This window comes from Neoarius graeffei, chromosome 11 (assembly GCF_027579695.1).
Source record: "Neoarius graeffei isolate fNeoGra1 chromosome 11, fNeoGra1.pri, whole genome shotgun sequence".
NCBI lineage: Eukaryota > Metazoa > Chordata > Actinopteri > Siluriformes > Ariidae > Neoarius > Neoarius graeffei.
The window spans coordinates 65,362,669-65,377,840 of NC_083579.1; the positions used below are offsets into that span (position 1 = coordinate 65,362,669).

A 15,172-nucleotide genomic window follows, 5' to 3' on the forward strand; every position below is an offset into this window, starting at 1 on the left:
AAATGGTGAAACGGGCAATAGATCAAGCGAGGCACAAACAGGCTATCGAAGACAAGAAACAGGAAATCGGGGATCAGGAAACCAAATAAGGAAATAAGGCTTGGTAACGTGTCAGCAATGCAACTCAATACTTTGCAAAGTAAGTGCGTTTTCACAGTTTTTATATCGGCACGCTGATTGTGCCTTAATCCTGTGTTGGTGCGAGTCGTTTACGGCGTACGCGAGAGTCTGTTTGGCGGATGTGGTGTCCAGAGCGCGCCCGAGAATATATCTGATGCACGTGCCAAGGCGTGCAGGTGTGACACACTTGCACAAAATTAGTACAAAAATTAATGTAGGTATAAATATCTTATGCCAAATTATTATGGCATGTTACAAAAAATAAAGAAAAAATCAGAGTCCTCGTCTCCAATTTAGGAGTCCGAATCAAGTTAATGCACGAGCCCGAGTCATCAGCGCTCAAGTCCAAGTCAGGTCACGAGTACTTAAAGGAACAGTCCACGGTACTTCCATAATGAAATATGCTCTTATCTGAATTGAGACGAGCTGCTCCGTACCTCTCCGAGCTTTGCGCGACCTCCCAGTCAGTCAGACGCGCTGTCACTCCTGTTAGCAGTGTAGCTAGGCTCAGCATGGCCAATGGTATTTTTTGGGGCTGTAGTTAGATGCGACCAAACTCTTCCGCGTTTTTCCTGTTTACATAGGTTTATATGACCAGTGACATGACAAAGTTCAGTAACATAAATTGAAACGTAGCGATTTTCTATGCTATGGAAAGTCCGCACTATAATGACAGGCGTACTAACACCTTCTGCGCGCTTCGGCAGCTCATTGATATCTGAGCTCCGTATCAATGCGCTGCCGAAGCGCGCAGAAGGTGTTAGTACGCCTGTCATTATAGTGCGGACTTTCCATAGCATAGAAAATCACCACGTTTCAATTTGTGTAACTGAACTTGTTTCATGTCACTGGTCATATAAACCTATGTAAACAGGAAAAACGCGGAAGAGTTTGGTCGCATCTAACTACAGCCCCAAAAAATACCATTGGCCATGCTGAGCCTAGCTACACTGCTAACAGGAGTGACAGCGCGTCTGACTGACTGGGAGGTCGCGCAAAGCTCGGAGAGGTACGGATCAGCTCGTCTCAATTCAGATAAGAGCATATTTCATTATGGAAGTACGGTGGACTGTTCCTTTAAAATGAAGGCACGAGTTGGACTCGAGTACTACAAGCCTGGGTCACACTTCAGTTGTCCACCTAAGGAGGCTCAGCTCCCTGCTATCTGCCAACAGCTTGGAGAGAGACAGGGGAGCCTTCCATCACAGTTGGAGAGGAGGGAAGCGTCCAGCTTAACACAGTCTGAGCATAATACTGCTGGGGAAACCCTGATGTTCAGCTCCATATCTTGGCAAGCTCCCATGGACACCACTGAACGTGTGACCTTTCATGGCATTAGAAAAGTTCCTCTTGGAGTGTGGCGCTACAGCTTGGAGTTCAGGCTTTTTAGCGCTGGGATGACTTTAAACTGAGAATCTGTCCTCGTGCTTTTTAAAAGGATGAGATAATTGAGCAGATGCCAGGGTAGCAGGCAACAGCTTGCTTGTGACTGTGGGGCTAATCAGGGTGTCTGGTTTTGACATTCCTTCAGTATTACAGGCATGCATTACAACATGGTTTTAAATGAAGGGTAAACAGTTCGGAAGAAGTTAATCTCTAACTTTAATGAGTAGTGCTGCAGTGTAGGTTCATCTCATCTCATCTCATCTCATTATCTCTAGCCGCTTTATCCTGTTCTACAGGGTCGCAGGCAAGCTGGAGCCTATCCCAGCTGACTGCGGGCGAAAGGCGGGGTACACCCTGGACAAGTCGCCAGGTCATCACAGGGCTGACACATAGACAACCATTCACACTCACATTCACACCTACGGTCAATTTTTAGGAGGAAAATGCGGGTTGCGGGCGGGTTGGGTCGAAATCTCAATCATTTTTCCTATTCGAGTTATGTATCAGTTCATTGGTGTGTGAGAAAATGTTCTCCCCATCTCTTCCCTGCTCTGTCTCACATGCATGCAGGCCGCACGTAAGAGACTGCATCTCTCGCCCATAAAGGCTGGCGCCCACTGGACACAGCGCTTCAGATAGCGGCTATGGAATGCATCTAACGTTCTGATATTTCCTTTCACAGTGCTGCCATCAAAACGTAGCAAAATGACACAATTTAGTGCTACTTTAAGGCATAACAAAGACAGAAACACATTGTTTTAATGCTATTAAGATAGACACTGGCTTTGTGAACGTTACTATGCAGTTAAATCACCATTTTTATCAGCCAAATATGAGCTAGGTCATTGATATTGCATTAGTTACTTTTGTTTACCGATGGCAACAGCTGCTAAGGGAAGAAAAGTATTATTTAAAACAAACGGTATTATTAGCTTCAGCCTAAATGGTCGGAAATGGCAAATATACACGAATTTGTGAGAAAACCAAGCCATTTCTATGGGCTTGACACACAGGTTTTAGAACAGTTTTCAGACGCGCGACTGACGTTTCCAGTGGGCTTTGCTCCGTTAAAAACAATGGAGTTCTTAATTTTTGGAGGGATCACCAATTTGAATATTCTCTACTCTCCATGCTGGCTAAAGCGGTCCTTTGCATTCCAGCAACGAGCGCATCCAGTGAGCGGGCCTTCAGCTCGGCTGGTCGTGTCCTGGAAGCACGGCGTAACCGATTAAACCCTGATACTGTTGATTCCATTTTGTTCTTATGTAGTGCGGGCAAAAATAGGCCTACATAATGGGGAGGGAGTCTATTTTGTTGGTTCGCAAATGGGAAATTTAAGCTACCATGTTACACCATTGACCTGCTCTGATATAGTCTAGCCAAATGTTTGGGAAAAACTGAGCATTCGGTTCCTTCTGTGCAAAACATTTTGCGCCTGCCTAACTTAGGCTAGTTTGTTTTCTGTCCTATAGCGGAGCAAAATTGTAAACCCTTTCGTATTCGTTTTTTTTTTTTTTTAGTATTTGTGTTCACAAAGCGAGTGCAGCCAGCCAACTGGTCAATGTTCTTTGTGCTAAAAACGATGGTTTATGATGGCGGTGATGACGGATGAAAAGTCCAGACCGGCGTTATTATGCGCCTGCATGCGCGTGTTGGGGGTGTTTGTGTGTTTGTTCCCCTATGTATTTCAAGAATAAAACAATCTTTTTGGATCATTTTGCCGTTCCTTGATAACTAAGTTAAGATTCAATAGAATCGTGGAAGTTGCGCGAGTAGGCTATCCACCAATCATATAAAAAATTATGAAACAGCAATGCAAGGTGAGCTAATTCCTCTTATAAGTAGGCTAGGACTAGGTTACCATGTATTTTTCTCTAGGCTATTGCAACTCGCAACATAGACTCGCTGGCTTCTTTTTTCTTTTCTCTCTCCGTTTTACTGGGTTGGGTCAGGTTGGGTTAAAAATCAGTGTGTAATTTTGCGGGTCGGACGGTTCGGTTTGGCTGTCATGACGGGTCGGGTTGGTGCGGGTCTTAAAAATCCTTGACCCGCGCATCACTAATAGCGGAGCTCCTGCGGAGCACCATACCTAAGAAAAAAATGGTAAACCCATCGAGTCGATTTTTTTTTTTTTGTGGTTTGTCCATGTACCGCCACTCATACACACCGCCTAGTGGCCAGTGTTAGTAATTACCAGTCATACACACCGCCTAGTGGCCAGTGTTAGTAATTACCAGTCATACACACCGCCTAGTGGCCAGTGTTAGTAATTGCCAGTCATACACACTGCCTAGTGGCCAGTGTTAGTAATTGCCAGTCATACACACCGCCTAGTGGCCAGTGTTAGTAATTGCCAGTCATACACACCGCCTAGTGGCCAGTGTTAATAATTACCAGTCATACACACCGCCTAGTGGCCAGTGTTAGTAATTGCCAGTCATACACACTGCCTAGTGGCCAGTGTTAGTAATTACCAGTCATACACACCGCCTAGTGGCCAGTGTTAGTAATTGCCAGTCATACACACTGCCTAGTGGCCAGTGTTAGTAATTGCCAGTCATACACACCGCCTAGTGGCCACTGTTAGTAATTGCCAGTCATACACACCGCCTAGTGGCCAGGTGTGAATGTGAGTGTGAATGGTTGTGTGTGTCTGTGTCAGCCCTGTGATGACCTGGCCACTTGTCCAGGGTGTACCCCGCCTCTCGCCCGTAGTCAGCTGGGATAGGCTCCAGCTTGCCTGCGACCCTGTAGAACAGGATAAAGCGGCTAGAGATGATGAGATGGTTCACGGCAGGCGCCACGTATCTGCACGATCTTCACGAGACTTGTGCGAGACTTCGAAACGTGAAGCGTCAGCCAGGTGTCAGTGCCGCCATTTTGACAACTGTTTTCCAAACGAAGTATTGCACAAAAACGAGTTTAAATGACGATTACTGCCTACTCTTTTCAAACTTTCCTGATTGCTATCAAAACAAAGAAAACTTCCGGCTTGATTACATCAGCATTCGAAAGAGGGCGTGCGCGTCTTTTGACAACGTCGGCAGATGTCGGTCACTTTGATTTCCGCTGTACGTTTTACTTCCGTCCTACGATGTCTCGCACAGGTCTCAACAAATCTCGTTTATAGCCATTGCTTTGACATATGGACTGATATATTACAGAGCACATTTCAAACACTCATAACTTGCTATAGCAGTTATATTTAATAAAATGAGAAATAGAATTTTGATGATAAAATTTGCCTTCAGTTCTCCTTTAACTTTAGGATCGTCCATGTTGTTTCTGGTTGTGAAAACAACTGATTGAGACTAATGACTCAGTATCTGCTCCTATTACAGAGCAATGAGGGAATAACCAGTGGAATGATTCCGTGCTGACCAAATGCATGCTGTAAAGTGTGATCTGATGTACATCAGGCTACACTAGTCTTTATTCCAGCATCTGTCATAGTGACTGCTGCTGTTGGAGCCAATTAGTAATAAAACATCTGAAAGTTACACAGACCAACAGGACATGAGTCAGTGATGCACCTTCATGTTGTCCTCCTCAGCTTGCCCAGCAGCAGAGCGTTTCTTCTATCTCTGCGTGATAGATCACTGCATGACATCCAGAAAGGCTCACTCCCTCCTGATGCCAGGAATGCCTGCTGTGAGGATGGATACGATACGAGCCATACCTAATCACTTTTAAAGTGACTGGTTGATAAAACGCTTTGCCTTCGTGAACGCGTTCCTCGTTTGTCTTGGTCACTTTGCTTCTGTTTTGACAGCCGTTATCACAAAAACATGCTGGGCCTCTTTTGTCAGACATGGTGCTTTTAACCACATCATGTTAACAATAATTTGAAGTAATATAAGCTTTAATTGTAAATCCATGAATTTATCTCACCTTGCTCGTACAGATATGGTTTATTCTAGTAATGACCTTCAGTGTTTTGATATGGCAGTGTCAAAGGCAGACGAGGAATCATGGTTACAGTTAATAAATAAACCAGAGGGTAACAAACTTCGTACTTACCGTCTTTTTAAGGATAAATTTGAGACGGAGCCCTGTGTACAAAATATATTATCAAGACCGTGTCGAAGTGCCTTTGCTAAGTTCAGATGTGGAGTTGCTCCTTTAGCAATAGAAACTGGTAGATATACAAACACCCCAGTGGACAGACATTATTGTACAGTATTGCTGCGTTCATGTGCTATGGGAAGATGATATTTTCCAGTTGGGAAGTGGTATTTACCAGTGTGTTGTGTTCACATGCTTTTGTTGTTGTTGTTGACAAATTAAAGATGGTGGACCAGATTCAGTGTCAGGCCTTTTATTTGGCTAAAACAATTATAGATTGCCTTGTTCATCAGCTGCAGCAGGAATATGAGTTATCAAAAGTCAAAAGGTAAATAATGCTGAATATTTCCTGATCGTGACAAGTAGAGATTTTCTTAACACATTGAATGCCACGCAGTTTTTGGAAATTTGGCTGTAGCCACAATGAGAGTAGCCAGTATCTAGATCATTGTTGGCGTTCTTTGGACAGCCACAGAATATTTTGTATTAGGCTATAATATACATCTCATCTCATTATCTCTAGCCGCTTTATCCTTCTACAGGGTCGCAGGCGAGCTGGAGCCTATCCCAGCTGACTACGGGTGAAAGGCGGGGTACACCCTGGACAAGTCGCCAGGTCATCACAGGGCTGACACATAGACACAGACAACCATTCACACTCACATTCACACCTACGGTCAATTTAGAGTCACCAGTTAGCCTAACCTGCATGTCTTTGGACTGTGGGGGAAACCGGAGCACCCGGAGGAAACCCACGCGGACACGGGGAGAACATGCAAACTCCGCACAGAAAGGCCCTCGCCGGACCCGGGGCTCAAACCCAGACCTTCTTGCTGTGAGGCGACAGCGCTAACCACTACACCACCGTGCCGCCTATAATATACATATTATAATAATATAATATACATATTATAATAATATACATAACATGACTCGTTTAAAAGGTGAGAGTCAGCTTTCCGTAGGTGAAAACCACTTCTTTCTTGGTTCATAAGCTAGTCTTGTACCGCTCGCCGCCATGTTGAAAAGGTTAAAGTTCATCTCATCTCGGCAACTCGTGTATCAAAATTTTCTACGAGTTGCCCAGTGGAAAATACCACAAGAGGGGGCGTTCATGTGTGCTTTCCATGTCGGCGTTTGGTCTCATCTCATCTCATCTCATCTCATTATCTCTAGCCGCTTTATCCTTCTACAGGGTCGCAGGCAAGCTGGAGCCTATCCCAGCTGACTATGGGCGAAAGGCGGGGTACACCCTGGACAAGTCGCCAGGTCATCACAGGGCTGACACATAGACACAGACAACCATTCACACTCACATTCACACCTACAGTCAATTTAGAGTCACCAGTTAACCTAACCTGCATGTCTTTGGACTGTGGGGGAAACCGGAGCACCCGGAGGAAACCCACGCGGACACAGGGAGAACATGCAAACTCCACACAGAAAGGCCCTCGCCGGCCCCGGGGCTCGAACCCAGGACCTTCTTGCTGTGAGGCGACAGCGCTAACCACTACACCACCGTGCCGCCGTCGGCGTTTGGTATTTACCATAATTCCCATAGCACATAAACGCACCATATGTAATAATGGCTCCATTAAATCAGAAGCCCATGTTCTTTTACACTGTGACATCTATACGGATATTCGTGATGAATTATTTAATACATTATCTAAGTATATTGTTAATTTTAATGATTTTGATGATACAAATAAATTGTGTGTAATTTTATCTGGTAAATATTGCATCAACGAATGTGCCAAAGCCTGCTATCTTATTCTAAATAGAAGACTGTTTTTTACGAGTTCCAATTTATCAAACAACTGTTTGTGCTTTGTCTCCTTGGTACCATATTGTACGTTTTTATATAAATTTTTTTTAATGACTTTTTTTAGTTGGTGTCTCACAACTCTTTTTGAGTGGTCCCTAACACTTTTAATTTTTGTCAAAGGGAGAGGGGTAATTTGACTAAATTTTGTATCTGTATACCTCTGTATTGTATTTTTATTGTGTGTTGTGGAGTGGCACCGAAGTAAAGTCTGTCTATCTATCTATCTATCTATCTATCTATCTATCTATCTATCTATCTATCTATCTGTCTGTCTGTCTGTCTGTCTGTCTGTCTGTCTGTCTGTCTGTCTGTCTGTCTGTCTATCTATCTATCTATCATTGTGAAGCTCCATGTATGAAACTGTAATGGTTCATGATTTGTGTTATGATCGCTTGAAGAATGTTCTCAACAATTTTGTCCTCTACGTTTGAGAATATGCTTAACCGACGCACTGGTGAATAAGGATGCTGTGCTGAGGATTTCGTTTCTCATATTTGAAGATAAAATCTCCACATACTAAAAAACAGTGATGTGGGTGCATAAAAAATGACACCTGTAATCTCTTAAATGTGAACGAATGGTTCAGATCAAGTTTCTCTTTTCATAGAACGGCTTTGGTCTGAAGGAGGGCAATGAAACGAGGACGTTACGCCGTCACAAGGACAGTGCTATGGATGTCACCGTTTTGTTTCTTTAATTATATCGTAGAGATATATTATTTTGTCGTGCAAAAATACCAGAGCCCTTATAGACTTTGTATTATAGCCAGTGTGATGCTTTGTACACTTCTCTCAGCCCTTACAAAGGCCACATGACAGTTATTGAATCTGTCTTGCTTTCTTGTCAGGGTGAAGAACTCAGAACCATCTTTCTTAGCTAGTAACTGAATTTGGCAACAATGAGTGCCAGGTCAGCCATCAACAAAGAGATCTTTATCCCACATAACGAGAGGATGTTGGCAGCCGTGCAAGTGAAGAGGAGGACGAAGAAGAAGATTCCCTTCTTGGCTACAGGTGGTCAGGGCGACTACATGACTTTCATCTGCCTATCAGGTAATTTCTGTCTTATCTCAATGCTGCTCTTTTTAAATTCGGCAAGCAAAACATCGAAAACATGTGCATGCATAAATAAATAAATAAATAAACATCCTGTCGTGCGAGAGGAGATGTTTGAAAAAACAAGTTCTGTCTAAAAATTGCAAATTGTTACATCATTTTCAATGTGGCCCAGGAGTTTTCATCTTATAAATAATCCTACGATATACAGAAGGAGCTTATGTGTTTGCTTGTGAGACTGTTCTGCTCTGCACTGGTTTGTATTATTGTTGAGATATTTCGAGTATTCTGACAGTTCTTTGTAAACTAGCCTGGCCACTCGACCTCCCCACCAAGCCTGAACATTTATCACTGCCGCTCTTCCTCGGTATTGCTGGATTTCACGTGATGTCACATCCGCCTCATTAGTTATTCAAAACTTTAGCTGGTGGTCTACCAAAGCTCAGTTGACAAAGCATTTGTACGGAGAAGGTGCATTGCTCGCATGAAAAATGCCTTACGCTTGTGTTGTTTTAGGTTGTTCGAATCGATCAAACCGTGAAACTGATGAAAGTTTCTTCAGGGTTCCCCGTGAACTAATAAAAAAGGGTGAACGAACACAGGATTTCACAAAAAGACGTCGAGAAAGGTGGCTTTTGAACTAGAGGTCTGCGCCGGACAGAATTTTCAGTCCCGCTCCCGCATTGTGCAGTCCCGCTCCCGCAAAGAATTATGATTTTCAGTCCCGCTCCCGCCCGCGCCTGCCATGTTTTGTCCCACATCCGCCCGCAAATCCCGCATGATGCAGACGTTCGCGTTATTTCTCACGAAATTTCTTGTCATTGGCTTGGGGAATTAAACATGCTGAGGTTAGCTGAGCTCTCCACTGACCGATCCTTCACCTAGCGCACGTAGCGAGGGTGCGCATTGCCAGGCGGCATGCGCAGCTGAGGCTTTACAGAGATACCCAACATACCTACCAAAATCTACAGTGGATATTAAGAATATTGTACATTGCACATAGCTTATATGTCACTCCTCACATTTACATTCTAGGAAATACAAGTAGGCCTATAAGAAATTAATATAATTTAAAGACACAGCGTGATGGTGCCCCGCCCCCTACTTTGAGTGGATTTGAGCATAAATATCTACAGCTCACGTTCAGGGGTGCGTTTCCCAAACAACCAACCAAGTTAAAGCAGCACTTACTTCTGAAGCACTGTGAGCTTCACTAGAGGAGCTCTGCTCTTCTGCCATGATCGGAGATCTCAAACACGGAAGAACAGAAAGGAATCGAAAACGTACGCGAGATTAGACCACATCCGCAAATTTAGGCATCTTAAAATGTTTTATTAATGCCAAATAAAATATCCAGCACAAATTATATATGATAGACATAAATTAATAATTTATAAATTTTATTTTAAACACGTTTTAAGTTAGCGGGACTGCAGCTTATTACCTCTCCCGCCCGCTCCCGCATTGTGCACTCCTCCTCCCGCCCCCGCGCCCGCAATGAGCTTTCAAAATTTGTCCCGCGCCACACTGCTTTGCGTCGGGTCCCGCGGGACTCCCGCGGGAGTGCAGGGCTCTATTTTGAACCTCTCACTGAAATCGAAGGGAGCAGAGTCGAAGCATGCTCGAGTTTGCAGTGATCACTTGGTGAAAGGTTTGTATTTCCCTCTCAGCTATGGCCTTAGTGTTTTATAAGTACTTTTCTTGCTCTGTGTCGTTATTTTACGGTACTTTTTTTTAGTCACCAAGTGCTAAAGTCCCCAGCTGTTTCTTTGTTTACTCCTCACAAATCCATATGCATGAAGGTCGCGACAAAATTCTTACCCAGCCATACAGTTACAATGCGCCGTGATCACTTCTCTGTCTTGTTTAACTAAGATCCAGGTCTTTAAAGGGGTTTCTGATGATCTTTGTGAATGATTTACCTGAGAGATAAGAGCCAACACAAGTGAGGATCAAGCCAACTGTTGCTTGTTTACACTTCAACTTGCAGCGCTTCATTGTAAAGACGCGAACGAAAAGCTGAAAAAAAAACATACTTGCACGGGCAAAAACAATCCAGGATTCATTCGGCAGCGACTTGATCCCGAGGTCCTTTACCCAGCCACATACAAAACAGTTGTAAGCCTCCATACTCTTCCACGCTTTCATCTGTTTTGCGGTGTAGAAGGACGTCTGCAACACCAGATAGTTCGAGATGTCGGGGAACTCGACTGAAGGGTAGTTTTCGAGATCGTATGACAAATCCTTCTTTCCCAGACTGTAGGGGTCGATTCCATTGCACATAGCAATCTTCTGAATATATAAATCGAGCAGTGGCTTCTAGATTACGAGCGTACTCTGATAAGTTATCGCTAGTTGTTTGCACTACGGCAGCCGTTTAGACCACCAGCTATTTCATGTCCGGTAAAACTGCTAAGAGAAGTCACGTGACTGAAACCCAGCAATACTGTGCTCAGTGTTCATCATAAATAAACCATTCAGCCCACTGAGTAATGGGTAGAGGTCTGTTCACTTTTCAGTGCCAGCTTCACTTCTCCAATTAATTTTGTGCCTGTTTGTTTTATTGCCAGTGGAATGCTCATTTGTTTATAGCTTGGCTTATTTAACAAATGCCGTAAATAGATTAACTTCACTTGAAAACCTATGGTCTTGAGACTAGTGTTTCTATCAAGCAGTGTCTAGTTCGGACGCTTAATTGGACACTAATGTCAAAATGCACATTAACTGATGGCTACCTTGGAGTGAGAAGTACAGTATTTTGAAGTAATTTAAAAGTAAAGCTTAACCTTGTGCACTACATATATCGGCGACATCAAGGTTATTGCAACAGGGCGCTTGCGTTTCACAGCAGTTAAGCGTTCTCCTTAACTGCTGTGTGGTTTAAAGGGCCCATGGCATGGTGGTTTGTTGATGCTTTAAACGGGCTCGTGGAGGCTTCCGGATGTTATATCCGCAGCCTTTCTCGAAATGAACCCTCGGTACGTAGATATAGCCTCCTGGGAGAAAGCCCCATTTCAGCGCTTTTCCCAGTGCATCGTTTTGCTAATGAGAAGCAGGAGGCGGGGAAGGGTAGACGGTGGGGGCGTGCCATGGGGGGAGGGGCTGCCGTCTGCCTCCCAAGCCGGCCGAGAGCGCTCCTCGTCGGGCACGGCCAGGTGGGCGAATGCCCTGGTCCGTCCGCCCTGTCTAAAAAAAAAAAAGGTACAACTCGAGCCCATGTACCTGGCTAACTGCAGGAAGCGGTTAGCTGCACAGCTAATGTAGCCATTGCTAGGCTAACGCACCGATTTTAAAACATGGCAAAACGACCAGTTATACACTTACTTGTTCGGTGTTTGTTGCTGATGCGGCAGGGATGCTTGGTACGGACCCAGGCTTCAGTGACAGTTGATGTGCAAAACCTGCCCTGTACTGTCCCAAGTTGTGGAAACATTCATCAGGAAAATGCTTCTGACAAACATACACCGTCTTAGGTAGACTCGACGGCGTATTATTGAAGTAAATAAAATTAAGCCACTGCGTCTTCAGGGGCTCTCCCGTCGGCAGTAAAAACAGACTCTTTTCTGTGTTGTCACATCCATGTACAGCGCAATTTCCATGTTGTGTCTTCTATGGGCTCCTCACTACAAAATGTAGTCATGTGTTCTGCGCATGCGCAGTAGGCTTCGCGCATGCGCAGTAGGCTTGGTAGGACAAACAGCAACTTTTGAGTTGGGCGGGCAATCCATACAGTGGGTGGGAATGCAGAGGGGGGGAGGGGGGGGGGGGGCGTGGGGATCATCTCCCTTGCTGACGTAGGCAAGGGAAGAGTTTATCAATGCGCCGTTTTGACGCGCCATTCTCAAATGTTGGGCATAGTTTGGTTTACACATTATGAAATTTCTAGCCACTGGGGTGACTTAAGAAGGTCAGAGGAACTCATTTTAACGTTAAAAAACCTCAGAAAGTGAAAATTTCATGCCATGGGACCTTTAATAGAAAGCTATAAATTGAGGGTTGACCGATATCTGTAAGGTACAAGATCAAGCCGGAGTTCTTCTTTCATCCATATCATCGTCCACCTCCTATATAGAGAGTTTTTATGTAAGGTTTAAAAGTTTCAGTGAACGTTTATGGATTGTTTGCCTGCCTACAGATATAGTGTGGATGACTCAAATGGGTAACTTTAAAAAAAAAAAAAAAGGCGAAAAAACTGTTGCCTTGGATAGAAACATTCTGTGAGTTGTGTCCTCGCTGTTATTTATTTAGTCGGGAGAGGTTTTGAAAGGTACATGCGTTCTTTTGCTTATAAAGGATATATAATTCATCATGGTGCTTGTGCACAGCTTCCATGGAAGGGCTCAGTAACCAACGTGCGATTGTTTTCATTGTATTCACATTTTTTTCTGAAGGAGCCATATTGCTTCAAATGTACACAGACTGAAGTTACACTTCCCAGATGAATGGTTTGCGTTATGGTACTTTGCTTTGTTCAGTGAATTACTATAAGAACAAAAACCTACTGTTGGTCTGTAACTTGTGATCTGAGATGTGAAAGCTATCGGTTGTGTCGGGTGGATAGCCCAGAGCTCTGTCCTATACTCGGGACAGCTTGAGGTTGATTGGCACCCAAAGAACATGTCAGGAATCAATCAGCCGATTGTAGACAACAGCGAGAGCCCCGAGGACATTGGCAGTTTTGTGCAACAACACAAGCAAAAGCAGCAGCTTACTGTACGGGCAACATTTGGACTCCAGCTTGGCCTCCGCCACTGTATGGTGGGAGATGTGTATCATCCTACCCAACTTTACAGCACCAGCATTCTCAATAAGCAGCACCACTGAACATAGCAACGCTTGACTGTTTCCATCTAGTCTAAAATTCAGACTTCTTCCACCTCCTGTTCCAGTACATCTGTAGTAAATTTAGAAACTAGGGGACAGTGGGGTCAGTTGTACCACCATCTATCACTCCAGTCAGTGACGGAGCTACAGTGGTGACACTCAAACTGCAACTTAACCACCAGTATGAACGCATATATCTAAAAATGGGTTATATAATCTTGTTTAAAAACAATCAAATGAAGAGAAATATTAAGATGTATTAAGTATCTTAAGATATTTTAATATGTATATTTTAATTTAATAAGTATATTTTAGCTTGCTAAGATATATATATAATATTTCTATCCACATTCACTGGATATAAGCAGTCACATGCTCCGGTTGGCTACTCTACTACTAGGATATCAGCTCATATACCGTGAGTAGAGAAAAACAAAATGGCGGAGCGTATTGCTGAACCAATCGAGGAGGAAATAAAAACTCTACTTGAAAGCAAAACCCCCAAAATACAAAAAAGCAACAAAACATGGAATAAAAGTAATTGATGGTAAGAACATCTCATCTCATTATCTGTAGCCGCTTTATCCTGTTCTACAGGGTCGCAGGCAAGCTGGAGCCTATCCCAGCTGACTACGGGCAAAAGGCGGGGTACACCCTGGACAAGTCACCAGGTCATCACAGGGCTGACACAAAGACACAGACAACCATTCACACTCACATTCACACCTACGGTCAATTTAGAGTCACCAGTTAACCTAACCTGCATGTCTTTGGACTGTGGGGGAAACCGGAGCACCCGGAGGAAACCCACGCGGACGCGGGGAGAACATGCAAACTCCGCACAGAAAGGCCCTCGCCGGCCACGGGGCTCGAACCCGGACCTTCTTGCTGTGAGGCAACAGCGCTAACCACTACACCACCGTGCCGCCCCCGGTAAGAACATGTATCTTTTTTTTTTTCAAGAATTATTATTATTATTATTATTAGAGCATTTTTCACAAACTGCTCCTGTCATTTCGCCAGTTTGTTTACATTCTAAGTGGAAGTGATTTTGTCGGACGTTTCGTGTAAAGTTTTTATCGAATTTGCAAAAAATAAAAATGCTCCGTTTCTCAAAATCCAGTGAATGTGCATATAATAAAACAGCTATTCCACTCAATCTCGTCGTTCATGGCTTATAGCCGACTCGGTGCTACGCGCCTCATCGGCTATCAGCTCATGCATGACTTGACTTTGATGAATAACTGTTACATATAAAAAATAATACCTATAAAAATAAATGTATATAAAATATGTACTGTATATGTATTTTTATTTATTTTTTAATTTTTTGTGAGTGATGGATGAAGCACAGAGACCTGAGCGTACAGTATATAATAATTATTCGCTGAAGGCGAAGTGAATATTGGTGAATAATAATCAAGACAAGGTCGGGGTTATTATTCACTGATATTCACCGAGTCTGAGGCAGATGATTGTTTTAGAATAAATATACAGGTGATTATTTAAAAAAAACATTTATTAAAGGAAATCATTTATTTCAGTCTTCAAAAGCAGCATGCAAATGTAATGCATGCAGACTTGTTACTTATTGATGCCGAGTCTCACAAAATCCTTTGTTTTGAAACAGATAAAATAAATCACAATTCCACCTTACCTTTGAATAATTTTAGACCAAACTTCATAGCAAATTTAGTGCTTTTACGAACAACATTTTCTTTCATAATTTCTAATTCTTCCTCACTTATGGTGATGAAGCGTTTGGCTGCCGTTCTGCCGAGTCACTCGAGGTGATTGGTCGAGAAATTCGGACTATTTCTCGATAATCGGTGCCTGCGATTTCCTCTAATCACCGACATACTTATACTAACAGCAGTTATTCATGTGATTGGTA

The 15,172-nt window shown here is 43.5% G+C and overlaps 1 protein-coding gene across 3 annotated transcripts in view; it reads left to right on the top strand.

Moving 5' to 3' along the window:
* stxbp6 (syntaxin binding protein 6 (amisyn)) overlaps positions 1-15,172 on the top strand; it is a 207,864-nt gene that overhangs the window by 38,935 nt on the left and 153,757 nt on the right. For all 3 annotated transcript variants that reach the window (XM_060934594.1, XM_060934595.1, XM_060934593.1), the window contains one exon: positions 8,247-8,451. In XM_060934594.1, the coding sequence (XP_060790577.1) occupies positions 8,298-8,451 (154 nt within the window). In that variant the 5' untranslated portion in view covers positions 8,247-8,297. The remainder of the gene's footprint in view (positions 1-8,246; positions 8,452-15,172) is intronic.